Source organism: Python bivittatus, unplaced genomic scaffold (assembly GCF_059951505.1).
Source record: "Python bivittatus isolate LINGU-HERP-01145 unplaced genomic scaffold, Pbiv_v1 ctg000610_np1212, whole genome shotgun sequence".
Taxonomy (NCBI): domain Eukaryota; kingdom Metazoa; phylum Chordata; class Lepidosauria; order Squamata; family Pythonidae; genus Python; species Python bivittatus.
The window spans coordinates 33967791-33981328 of record NW_028277088.1 but is presented as its reverse complement, the minus strand read 5'-3'; the positions used below and the strand labels follow the sequence as shown (position 1 = coordinate 33981328).

The 13538-nt window shown below is 39.1% G+C and overlaps 1 protein-coding gene across 5 annotated transcripts in view; it reads right to left on the bottom strand.

Moving 5' to 3' along the window:
- Window positions 1-13538, bottom strand: part of PLEKHA8 (pleckstrin homology domain containing A8) — a 158263-nt gene that overhangs the window by 118761 nt on the left and 25964 nt on the right. For 2 of the 5 annotated variants that reach the window (XM_025167313.2, XM_007429255.4), the window contains exon 14: window positions 9237-13276. The exons of 2 other annotated variants lie outside the window; for them this stretch is intronic. In XM_025167313.2, coding sequence (XP_025023081.2) covers window positions 13079-13276 — 198 coding nt within the window. In that variant the 3' untranslated portion in view covers window positions 9237-13078. Of the gene's footprint in view, window positions 1-9236; window positions 13277-13538 lie in introns of those variants that run through there. One more of the 5 variants, XM_025167314.2, reaches the window with a different exon arrangement.

Here is a 13538-nt window from a genome sequence, read left to right as displayed (position 1 = left end):
TCACTAATTTTTTTGCTTAAGGTGCCCTGCACATGCAAAACCAGGGCACTATGTTTAAGTGGCAAGTTTCATGCTAGTACAATGTAGTTTCTCTGCCTATTCAAGGATAGGTAAATAGTATTTTAAATCAGCAATGGGAAGGTCTTTTTTATTACCTACTGTAGTTAGTTAACCCATACAGAAGTTCTAAATCATCATTGAAGAAATCACATTGTGGGTAGAAAGTGACACATGTTGGCTCTTCAGATTTTTACACAAGAATCTTTGCCAAGTACAGTACTGAGTTTGGGACTTTTTACAGGCAAACCACGCAGTTTACTTTTGCTGTATATTATTTCCAAATTCATAAGAAAGATGTATTTGCAACTCTAATCCCCTTGAAGAAAAGCAGATCAAGAACAACAAATGAAAGCAATGGAACCATACTGATTTCTAGGTCCTGTCTAAAATCTGACTGTGTGTGTGTCTGTGTGAGTATTTTTCCTATGGAATCCCAAAACTGCAGCACACAAAGAAGAAACACTCACATCCAGGCACCCATCCACACATCCTGCTCTCCCTTTTTAGTACAATGCTGCATTTTAGAAGGAATGGCAAGGATAGGCCATGATGCTTTCTGGCCCTGCAAAACTGAACTGAAGACTCGAGATTCCACTTGCAGTGAGTGTTTCTAGATGGCGACTTCATGCAGCCATCAACCTACATCTGATCTCTGTCCATCTGTCCCATGCCATTTGCCCTATTGAAGAAACATGGCCTTTTCCTTTTGGAATCCTCAATATTATCAGTACTGGTCTGATCCTTGGACAGTTCAGCACTGCTCAGCAATCCATGGAAGCAGTCTGTTTTTCACGAAGATAATTTCTCCCCATGCTTCTTTCTGCCCAGCTCACAGGCTCTGGCTTTTCACAGAAATCAAGACATGTCATCAATCCTCTTTCTCCCTTTAGAACAGTGTTTCTCAATCTCAGCAACTTTAAGATGTGTGGACTTCAACTCCCAGAATTCCCCTGCCAACATGCTTGCTGGGTAATTCTGGGAGTTGAAGTTCACACATCTTAAAGTTGCTGAGATTGAGAAATGCTGCTTTAGAAGTTCAGGCTCTCCTTCCATAGTTACAGAGCTACTGTGTCCTAGTAGTTCTATATGCATTATTTTATCTGTTGGGATTTTTCTTTCTTTCTTAGCAAAGTGGCAGATAAATGTAGATAAATACATGAACATTTGAATTTGAAGAGGATACTAACCAGTTATTTTGTTGTTTTAAAGGAAGAAATTGAGGGAATTTTTCCAAGTTCATGACCCGTGCAGGTTCAGACATACTGAGGGGGACAGAACTGTGGCACAAGAGAAATCTGCTATTAATTTTATTCATCATTTTTATTTAAGTAATTTATATGGCTACCCATATAAATTTTTATTTTATTTAAGTAATTTATATGGCTACCCATTCACAGTGACTTTGGACAGCTTGAAATTGATTGGTATGCTCAGCAACCTATGGATGTCAACTTAGAATTATAAAAATATAAAATATAGAGACGCCCATGAGAGTAGAACTGTGAATGTCAGCATAGATCTGGATTGATAGAAGAAAATAATTGTTCCAAATGCATTTAAACTTACAGTGCAAAGGCTTGGGAAACAGAAGGTCTGGTGATCTGGAAACCCTCAACTGCGAAAATATTTGTATCCAGCTTGCCTTGTCATGGGGAGACACAGTCACTGTGATGGAAGATTTATTTTGATTTGCTGTCTGTTTGCCTGCTCTTGGCAGGAATGAGAGGTTGAATTAGAAATGGCATTCAGTTGAATCAAATATAAGCTGGACAATATCCCATTAGTGTATGGAATAACAAGAAACACAGCTAGAGGATGTAGAATGAATCTTCGCGTATTAAAAGTCATGCACAAAAGCTTTAAAAAGCCAGGGTTTCACCCAAGACTATGCCTGCTTGGGGGAGATGCCTCTACTAAAAAGGCTAACTGCAACCATTTATACAGCACCAATTCATTGTGAGAAAGCAAATGGGATATAGACCTATAGGGTTGAAAGAGGGAACAGCTGGACAACCCAAAGCCTAACTCGAGCACCCCAAAACTCCCTGAGAAACATTTTCCCCATCCTGTATTCCAGAAAAGCTATAGCAGACCAGCTATAATGAAACAAAGTGCTGGCAGCAGTCAGAGAAGAGCTCTGCAACTCCCCAGAGACCTACCTGGGAGACTTGCACAAGGTAACTGCTTCATTTTCCTATTAACTTTAACATGGCTATGGTCAACTGTAGGTTGAGGCTGTAGACTGTAGATGACAGAAAAAAGGCTAATATGGAAACAATCAAGATCTCTGCAAAGTGTCTGCATGTATCAAGGACTGCTTCTTCTGATACCCACCTGCCATGGCTTTAAAGCCATCAGGGAAGAAGATGTCTCAAGTATCACATGGCACACTGAACCACAAAGCCAGCTACGTTAACTTAGCTTGTTGTGGAACTCTATCCTGTTTTTTTTTCAGTTTACGGTTCAATATGTTGTGTAAGAATATTGGATTGAGTAAAATACAGTTCAGTTAACTATAGGGAAATGTATTCATGTGAATACAGCCTATGTAACACAACCAGTTGGGTTACCTTGGGCTAGTCACTCTCTCTCAGCAGGCAATGGCAAACCATTTCTGAAAAATCTTGCCAAGAAAACTGCAGGGACTTGTCCAGGCAGTGTCCAGGAGTTGTAGGCACCTGTGATGGAATATATCTACGAAGATGGAGGGGTGTGTGTGATGTGGTGGATTGCAGAAGAGAGCAAGGTTATTAGGAAGGAAGAGGCACATTCCAGAAAGGGCAGAGAGACAAGAGACAAGACAGTATGGAGAAGGAGTGTGGGAAGTATAAGAGGTTTAGAATAGCCACTCCCTAGAATCTCCCAGGGTATATCCATTAGTTGCAGTAGTACAGATTTGGTCTGGCAAGATTTTGTCTACAGGGTGTAAGCAATAAAGGAACTGAACTCAGCTGGACTGTTTCCCTGTTGTTCTTGGGCTGTGCCTGGCATCAATCTTGGATCAAAGCAAGCACGTGAACTTAGTGTCCTTTCAAAGGCGCCAACCATAATTCCCATGGAACAGAAGCTGGTGTTAGTGTTGGATCATTTGGTCAAAACCTATTCATTCAGGCACTTTAAAAGTGAAAGTTATTAAGATGTGCACATCTCTTTTGTGCAAAGCCTGAATTTCATTGCTGTTTATGGTGTATTTCTCTTCAATTTATTTTTATTATATTTGTAAACCACTTGGGTATCAGAAGATAAAAGGCTATGTAAGAAATAGCCCATGTTCAAAATGGTAAAAGATACATTTGCTTTTGTTTAATAAGCAATAATATTTGTACTAAGGCAGTGGGAAGTGGTTATAAACATCCTCCAGTGCAGCTCCTTCAAGTTGTGAGAGTGCTCATATTTCAAGTCTCTCACCACATTTCACTTTCAGATAGCTTGAAAGAACAAGCGTGGAGTAACCTACAATTTTGCATATTGTCAGCACTCCAGAATGGAAGGATTTCTCCTCTGAAAGGGTATATGTTCCCAGCACTCCCTCTATCACATGCTAAATCTGGGCTTGAAGGACACATATTTAGCAATCCGGGCTTAGGCAGATGATCAGAAGTTTCCGTACTTTATTTAGAGAGAGAGAAATTGTGGCAGTGTCCCAAAGTTTTCCTCCTTTGATAATGTAGGCAATTCAGATACTCATAGTAAAATGGGAATCTACCTTGCAGACTCTCAAAAGCTCAGAAAAACCTACATCTGTGTAAAAGGAGCATTTGCTGCACTCTAATTTTATCCCCACTGATTTTATATAAAAGTTTGTGGCTTGATGGCATTTACTTAATGTGATGGGCGAAAAAACATGTATCAAGTTCAGTGTTATATACCTGAGTCTACTATCCTGGTTTCAAGTTACAGGGAAAGAATTGAATTGTGACTTGGTGAGGAACCCATAGGACCCAACAGTGATGAATGACTTCTCAGTTGCATGAGGAAGATTGGATGCCAGCTGTTAAGAAAAAACCAAGTGGAAAGCTATATGATCTATTGGAAAATATGTGAGACATGCCTAGTCTCTGAAGACAAGATGTGGGCAAACTGTATCAACGCTGCAAACAGATGCAAAATTAATTGGAATAGATTTGGCAGAAAGCCATGATCAGAGTGATAGAGAAAACAGAATCATATGGGGAGAAGGAGAAAAGCCATCTAGAGCTATATGCATATTAGATCTATTTTATTTTGCATGTAATGGTGACTAGCAATAAAAATTTCCACCATAAGTTACCCAACTTCTATTTCTAATTTCTAATTAGCCTCTGTATGTATGGAATGTTCCTGATTTAGTTGGATTCAGGGACCCAGGCAAGGACCTATATTTGTAGGCTCTGAATTCTCATAGTCCAACTCTGCATTACCTCTTCTTTGCCCATAAGGTTCTAGCCTATGTTCACCACAGACTTGACAGATCTATATATGCCTGAATATGTAACATGTCACCAACACTATGTAAATAGCTTTTTAACCTTATAGTCTATAGTAAACTGGCATCCTACATATGTGATGGACTTCAGCTCTAGTTGGCAAGATGATGGGAATTGTAGACTACTCATTGGTAGACACCAAATGGGCTCTGACCTGTACTAAGTTCACAGGTTTATGGGAGAGACACTCTTCGTCTGGCTCCTCTGATGAGATCTGTCCAGTATGGTTGAACCTCTGGCATAGCTGTCATCCTCCTCAGAGCATGCAAGCCCCACAACCACATCAAAGTAGCACCTCACTGGGGACATCGACATCATCATCATCATCATCATCATCATCATCATCATCATCCAGTTAGCCAGATGTTTAGACTGGATTTGGCATTTTTATCCACCTATCAAGTCCTTCCCAAGGACCTGGGATAGGCAGATGTTGTTTGATGGTGTTAAAGGTATTGTTGCAGGATATAAGTTGTTCCAAGTAACAACTCTAAGGTCTTCAGGTGGTGCTCCAGATGATTTGGGATTGCACCTAAGGTGCCTATAACTATTGGTACTATCTTTGCTTTCTTTTGCCATAGTCATTCTACTTCTAATTGCAGGTCTTTACATTTTGTGATTTTTCTCCAGTTCTTTCTCTTCTATTCTGCTATCTCCAGGTATTACAAAGTCCACTGTCCAGACTGTTTTGTCTTTCTTACCAACAATTGTTAAGTCTGGGGTGTTGTGTGGCAGGTGCTTGTCTGTTTGAATTCTAAAGTCCCAGAGCACTTTAGTGTCTTCATTTTCTATTCCTTTGTCTGTTTTGTGGTCCCACCAGTTCTTGCTTGCAGGCAAATGGTATTTCTTGCAGATATTCCAACGCACCATTGTTGCTACTTTGTCATGCCGTTGTTTGTAGTCAGTCTGTGCGATCTTCTTGCAGCAGCTAACTAGGCGGTCCACTGTGTCTTCAGCTTCTTTGCAGAAGCAGCATTTGCTGTCTCTTACTGACTTCTCAATTCTGGCTTTGTATGCCTTTGTTCTTAACATATGTTCAAACTGCATTCTGCTTGGTTTCCTGAAATGGAGCTGCACCCACATTAGTGCCTTCTTCAACCTGGGGCTGTCAGCTATGTTGAGTTGCAGTTTTAATACTTCCCAACTAGTGTGCATGCAAATGGGAATTATGGAGGTTTGCTCCACTTGGAGAGCTACAGTATGGAGGAAATCAACTTAAGCTATACATCAGAGCTCTGTTGAACCTGATGCATGACTTAGTTGGCCATGATGGTATTGGGCTGTTTCTGTACAGTTTTGGAAATCAGGTTTCTTCTCCAGAATAGAGAATCTCAGTCACTAATAGTTAAAGGCAGAACTTAAAGTACTAATATGTATGTAGAGACTGCACTGTCGTCAGCAGCATACGGATAACACAGAAGAAAAATTATTTGAGGACAGGCAGGATTGCTTTTATCAATCACTTTCTGCTTCTACAGGTTGGTGAAGACTGCCTCATAGTGAAAATTATAAGAAACAACTCTCCTGCTAGCAGCTGTTTTTAGGAAAAAAGCAGGATTAGCTTTTTTGCCAGGGAGGCTGCTTATTCAGGCAATAAAGATTGCCCTTACAGAAACATTTTATGTATTTTCAAATAGTTTGAATGGACAAGATGTTTACAAATAATTTGCTGCATTGAAATCTCTTTGCTGTTGACCTATTTTCAAAGCAATGCTCATTCATGCTACCCAGTGGCATCTGTATGAATATTCTTGTGGAAAAATATGTCCAGGGTATTTTAATTAAACTTAGAAATGTACAGTCTCCTACCAGCTTAGTGTAACTATAGCACTAGCTAGGACATGCTGCAATCCTAAACCACCAAGATATAAACCTAAAAATAAAATAAATACAATCATTAAAATGAAACAAAACAACTCCTTTCAGGCATCACCAGTAGGAAAAAGATTGCACCACAATTCTGGTCTGATCTTGGTGCCAGACAAATCACATGCTGGTACAAATGGTGTCTGGGAGAAAGTACACAAATGGTAATCTTATGTTGGGCAGTTGGGATAAATTGCAAATTCTGCTGTTGAATTGTCCGTCCCTGCCTAGCAGTTTCCCTGCCTGAGCTGATGAAAATGGACTTGGATTTGGTGTTATGGAGCCCTGAAGTTATTGCTCAGGAGAACCTCAACATTCATCTGGAAGCCATGGATTTGGGACAGACCAAGATTTCATAGCCACTTCAGTTACCATAAGGCTATTGCATCATGGGTAATGGGCTGTGAGAATAACCTTGAGAGACAAGAGGAACAGCTACAGCCTAGACAATAGAGAAATCTGAGTCCAAAGCAGGAATGGGGGTGGAGAAAGTAACTCAGAACTGACGGTCCCTAGTTCTTTAGAATGTAAAGGCAGGGGAGGGGAGAAGCGCTTTCAGATTTGCAAGATTCTGTTACTGTAACCTTACAATAAAGGTAGTATTAATATTCTTGGTTTTAGTTTCCTGGTCTGGATGACCTTGAAAGGCTGACTTCATATGATCAGCCTAAATTGCATGGCACAATAGTCTACCTTTTTTTTTTTTTTTGGATAGAGACCTGAAGGTGGTGGTGAGGAGGAGGAGGAGGAGGGGGGGGGATTTTCATTTTTTTCTAGACAATAGCAAATCTCATCCCAGACCGCACCATCTGGAACAACATGTTGAAAACACCTTGAATTGGTTCACATTTGTAGGAGTTACTTCTGAAACTCTCAAACTGTCCCCAGAATGGAATGGACCAGGAGGAGGATCAGCTTGATCTGCAGAGAAATGGAATGTTCTGCAGTTCTATGGAATGTTATATCCTGGATCAATTAATTTTGCACATCTCTACCCTGGTGATTTAGTGGAATACAGAGAAGCCCCACGTGATTTATATGTTCATGCCTAAGCAACCACTCCTTCTATGCTGCACCAATGCAGCTCTTTCATATAAATCTAAGTTGATTACAGTAAATGGGGTGAGACAATGTTAAGAATGTGGGTAAAGGTCAGTTTATGCTAATCTGACTGAACACAAGTTACAGCCAATGATTGAAACTACTCTGTGCAAAAGCTTTCTTTTCCAGTTGAACTTTATCTTCATAGTATCCTCCACCAGAAATTTGGAGGATTATTACTATAATAGCTGTGCTCTGGAATTAAATGGCTGAGACAGTTTATCCTCAGTCCTGGCTGCAGCTCTGCTTCTTCTCTGTCACAGCACTTCATTCCTACTGTATTCATTCCTATTAATACATTCAATATTAATGAGCCATACTTGTTTCAGTCCCACATTCTAACACTGCAAGTATCTCTGGACTTATATCCTTATCCCAGGTGTTCTTATACTGGGGTCATGAGTCCCTGGGCGGTTGCAAGTAAATTTGGGAGGGGAAAATCACAGATTTTGTGGGGAGGATTTGCATGAAACTGGAGTCCAGCCAGGCTTTGCTGCCATTCTGCATGGGCAATCTGGCTGTCCATTCTATTCTATTCTGCTGATTGTTTTGGTTGTCCCAGTAGCAGCATCTGTCCAGTGTGGGGCTGGATTTCCAAGATCTCACAAGCCCACCATTGACCATACCATCACCCATCCAGCCTTCCTTTATCTTCTTTCCTTCAATCAATGCCTTCTCCTTCTCTCCTCAACTGGCAAAGCAATACCCAAGGAACCCAGACTATTAGCAATCCATGCCACTCCTGGCCTTGTGAGCACCAACTTGGTGGAGTAGAATCTAAAACAACTCCAAAACCTCACTCAGCTGCTTTCCATCTGTGCTGATGCAATCACTATCAGAACTCATGTAGCAATAAATTGGAACAATTAAGGCCTCTACCATTATTTCCGGACGAGCAAGTCACGTATAAGAGAACAACTGCCATATATATTGCATACACATGTCAAGAGGGCTTCAAAATAGGGAAACGACAATTCAGCATTTCAAGTCAGCTCTTAATGCCTATTTAGGGAATGCATATATGCAACAATGTAATATTTTGCTATATAAGGTAGAAACATGCATTTAACCAATAGATGCTTTACATCAGGCTTGTCTCTAAACCTATAAAAACTGTAACATTTTAAACCCTGTTATCCATCTTGCAAGACAGGTCGTAAATATTGTAGCTTTTTTCTTTCTTTTTCTTGGTTAGTTTCCTCCATGTATTAAGTACAGAATCATTCTTCCACAACTCAGGGATCCTTAGCACTCTCGCCACTTGTGATAAAACTGGATTGTGCATCCTTCTGGCCATAACAACCCATAAAAGAAAAGTCAATGTTAAAATTGATAATTTTGGATTACTTGTGAGCCAAATCTAAGATGGGTAATATCAAAGCAAGAATGCATCATGGAAGTTCCTATTTCTAGGCACGCAAGGTTAAATTCAACCTATATTACAAGACAATCCTATTTGTGTTCACTCAGAATTAACTCTATGTTCAATAGAGCGGAGCATATAGGACTTCAATTCTAAATGTAATTAGGTCCCATGAAAATGGACAAGACTGAAATTGGCCACATTTAACTTTTATACTGATTGCAGCAGGACCCAAGTGCAACAAACATAGATTGATTCCAACCCATAAGCCAGAACTTTATACGCATGGAGATCTTCTAAAAACAGGCTTCGCTTCAATGGAGCTAGAAGCTCTGCACCTGCTTTAGAGAAGCTAGAAATCATCACTGGATTACAGGAAGCTAGAGACAATAAAATTCAAAGTTTATTATTAATGTTAATGCGATTATATTCTATGTACTGTCATTTCCAATAAGGGGAGAAATCATCATCTTTGGATTGTACTTCAAAGTTCAGTAACTGAAGAACCATTGTCCATTTTCAAGGCATGGAGTATGTTGAACAAAATGAAAAAGATAAAACAAACTGCCAGGGTGGCAGAATTCAGCATATGTTACTTGTCATGGCTCTTATGATGATACTGCATTTACTATTTCCCGCCCCAAAGGAATAATATGCTTAAATTAAGAATCCAGCTATAACATAATGTTTCATTGCAACTTGCTATGATATATTGTCATCTCCAATCTGAAAATTGGATAATATGACAATTTTGCTTTCAGGATACATTTTTTAAAAAAGGAACATTACAAATTATCAAAAGAATATGATACATTCGACCTACTGAGGGCGGGATGAAGAAATTCTAACAATTTTGCTATATGCTACTTGATATTTACAGTATGCAAATCATACAAGTCAATTGCAGTTTATACAGTACTATTCCTAATTGCTTTCTCATATGTTACCCAAGTCCCAAACAGTTTATAATAAGAACAGAGATATGAAATATAAATAGTATATTTACATGAATAATCAGCTTCCCTTTAAAATACAGACTGCTATTTTTGCCTTGGTGCTCAAATCCCTGAGAATATGTAATTAACAGAGAAGGAATTAACTGATTTAAACCAACCAGGGCTACCATTCATTTCATCCAAGTAAAGCAAGTCACATCCATGTTTAGAGGTATTATAAGTTAACGTAGCTGCCTACACAAAACTTCCCTGCTGTTTAGTGGAAAACTGCATCCTTATTTTTCCAGTTCCCAATAGAAAGTTAACATTTCTCAGAATCTGAGAACAAAAGCATTTTTCATCACAACCCACATAATGTAACATACTGTGTAACATACCCACTAGACATAACCCACATAATGTAATATACTGTGTAACATACCCACTTAATTTGGCTTGACAAAAACATGATGTCTAGAAATGGCAACATACCGTAATATGGAAAACGATAACTTTACAGCATATATATCGTTGTGGGGTGACTGCCAGAATTTCACATCCACTGGAAAAGCAAGGATTCCCATCACAAATTACATGACCCTTCATCAAGTAAGAAAACCATCTAGTTAAGAGAACATGATAGTAAAAGAATGCCTAGTGATAAGAAACAGTAATAAAATGGCTTATACAAAACAATGACAAAACATGATACACAACTGAAACAGCAGGCTGATCTTACCCAACATGTAGATGTGTGCATAGCTTGCAGTTCAAATTACATTCACTGTCACCACTACCAACCTGTCAAACAAGGCTGGCATGATGGGTAAGCTAACAAAAGGTGCCAAGCATATAGAAGACAGCACATCACCTGATCAGGTCATCATTAGGCTAAATCTGCATAGATATGCTTCGGTGTTGTCTTAAATGAGAAAGCCCCAACACAATCCAGGGGCCATTCTGGTAGAAGAGAGAAGGACCCACTGGTAAGATGGCATTTATGCTGATGGAGTCCCCCAAACCAGCTTTGTCCCAAGGTGTCTGCAGAAAGCTTTGTAGATCTCCCATTAGCTGTGATCTGACAGAGGAAGCAGAAATGGGACACTGGGGGGCGGGGTGCTGAAAATCTGATAAATGCCCTCACTCTTGAAGTCCTTAGCTAAGACAGTCTCCAAGCTGGTGTAATTAATTCCCTTTCATGCCCCAAGGACAGGAAAAAAAGAACAAGAAGAAGGATAAGGATAAGATAAGAAAAAGCTATCTTCAGATACTTATTCTGGCCACTGAAAGTTAACAGGGTTAAGGACCTGATGTCAGTCCTTTTCCTCCATTTTGAAGCTCCACCCAATTACTATATTAATTTCCAATCTCAGTTTGGTTGTAGGCAGTGAACTAAACAAAGTAACTATCCAGAGGTCCTTCACTTTGAATTTCACATGGTGAGAAAAAGAAAAGAAATTAAAAGATGCTCCCTTGCTCCAGTTTGAAATGCTGTTAACTGTCTATAATGTCAAAGTTGGAAGGTAATTTTGCGGTTTCAATACAAAGGTAATTTCATGGTTTTGTCTTTTTCTATTGAAACAAAAGCATTATTTCTGAGGGGAATAATGATATTTACAAGTGGGAAATTCCCTCAAGTTGGAATATTAACAAAAATTATTTATAAAGTGCCTCAAAGTTCTAATTGCAGTACTGTACATTCAACACAGAAACATCCGTTTTCCTTTTTTCTTTTTTAACATGGCCTCATGACCTCAAGGAGAAACTATTTCTAAAAGAGCATGGGTATATAAATGGGTGATGGAAAAGAATAGATTTCATGCACCAATCATTCACAAAATGATGTAAGACCATTGGCTAAATGTTTCTCTAATGAATTCCAAGCTCACTACTTTGAATATTGAATATAAAAGCAGGATATAAATGCTTAAAAAAAAAGAAATAATACAATAAGCCTCTGGATTTCCTGAGTTATCAAATCATTGCATTTCATCAAGATGGTAAAATGCAATTTTCTACAATAATTCTATTGACCTGAATACAGGTGTTTATGAATGACAGCATTTGTGCCAAGCTAATTACAGAATATCCCTGAATTTTAAAGATTTGCAATTTTTCACCCAAGTAGATCATCAGACAGCTATATCCAGATACTGATTTTAGTTTCCTAATTCTAGAATGCCAAAGTTTTCTTTGAAATGTCTAACTAACAGTTCCTAATAATTTATATCCTAAAGATGCCAGAGTGCCCTAAGTTTGCTTTAAGCACATTCTTATAGATGACCCAGCCTATGTAGAATGCTAAAGGCTTCCCACTTTTATGGACTGATTACCAACTCCTTAATTCTCATTGTGTTCTAAATCTAGCCCTTGTAATTCAGATTTGGTAGCGCTAGACAAAGACACAGAATGTAGGCTTCTAATATGAAAACTATAACAACTGCAATGCCAGTTTTCCAAGTTCTGCTCAATCCAAATCAGTCAGTTCAAGACTTAGAGCACTCCTGCATTATATGATGTTAGGTATGTATTTCCAGTCCTAGAGTCCATGGCCATTTGGTTATTTGCACTGGAAAGGACCAGGACCAACTATGGCACAGGGCAGAGAGTCAGAATCAAAACTGACACATTTTTTTCCTAGTGTTCCTGGCACAGCATTAAAACACCACTTTGGGACAGAAGAAGTAAGTGCTATTAAGAGCTCATCTATCATTCCTATAACTAGAATGGAGTTGATTCATTGCTGCAGCTCCCTTAATAGGTACAGCTAACTTTCAGAATTCAATGATGAATTCAGCAAAGGAAGGGAGAGCAGTAGAGGTAGTTGTGATACTAATCCCTTACAAGACAGACCCTAATTTGAATGAGATGAGTAGCTTGGATATCCTGGTTGAGTTTTACAGTTGCAGGTCTATATTCTGCTCTTCACTGTGTTGGAATGAATGCTCCAGCAAGCTCTGAATGGTCCAACTAAATAATACTAAACTCTTCAGATTGGAACCACTGCCATATTTGGCCTGTTACTCAGCAAATAAGCAACAGATCTACTCTAAGGATCTTGCCATAAAGATAGGCAGAACCCAGCTAGATTAGATAGCACCTCTGCATTTAAAACACAAAACAAGTATTTTTTTAAAACTGTATATTAAAAAAAAAAGAGGAAGCATGGAGTCCTTTCCCAAGTATGGAAAAAAACAAAAACAGATACAGCTTTCTGGGGAAAAGAGCAACGTAGCTACATTGATGGACACGTTCCCTGAATGTGCAAAGCACTGTTCCGGCTGAGATCAGACCACTTCATCTGACTCCAGTCCATGTTCTTCGTACAGTGCATCCAAGATGTTGAGCTGTTTTTCCATGGCTGGTAAGTAAATGTTAAGGTCCCGCTGCATTCCATTAAAAAAAGCTTCTTCTTGATTATCACATTCTCTAAGTGACAATGCAGCCACAAAGCCTTCATACGTGGGAGATGCTCTTAGAGCTAGCTGCCAGGAAAAGGGGAAAAAAGGATGTCAGCATGGTCTCTTCTAATTTCCACTTTATGATTTTTTTAATCATTTCCACTGGATGAAAAACAGATGGAGAAGGAAGATATTTTTAGGTCTGCATAACAGTGAAATAGAACTAAAGATGGATTCTTTAAGAGTGGTATAAGCTCTGTATAGAAGTCTACAATCTGAAGCCTCATGGCTACATGTAGACCACGTTTCCAGTTGGCTTGAGCATCTGGCCTGCCTTCTAAAGCTT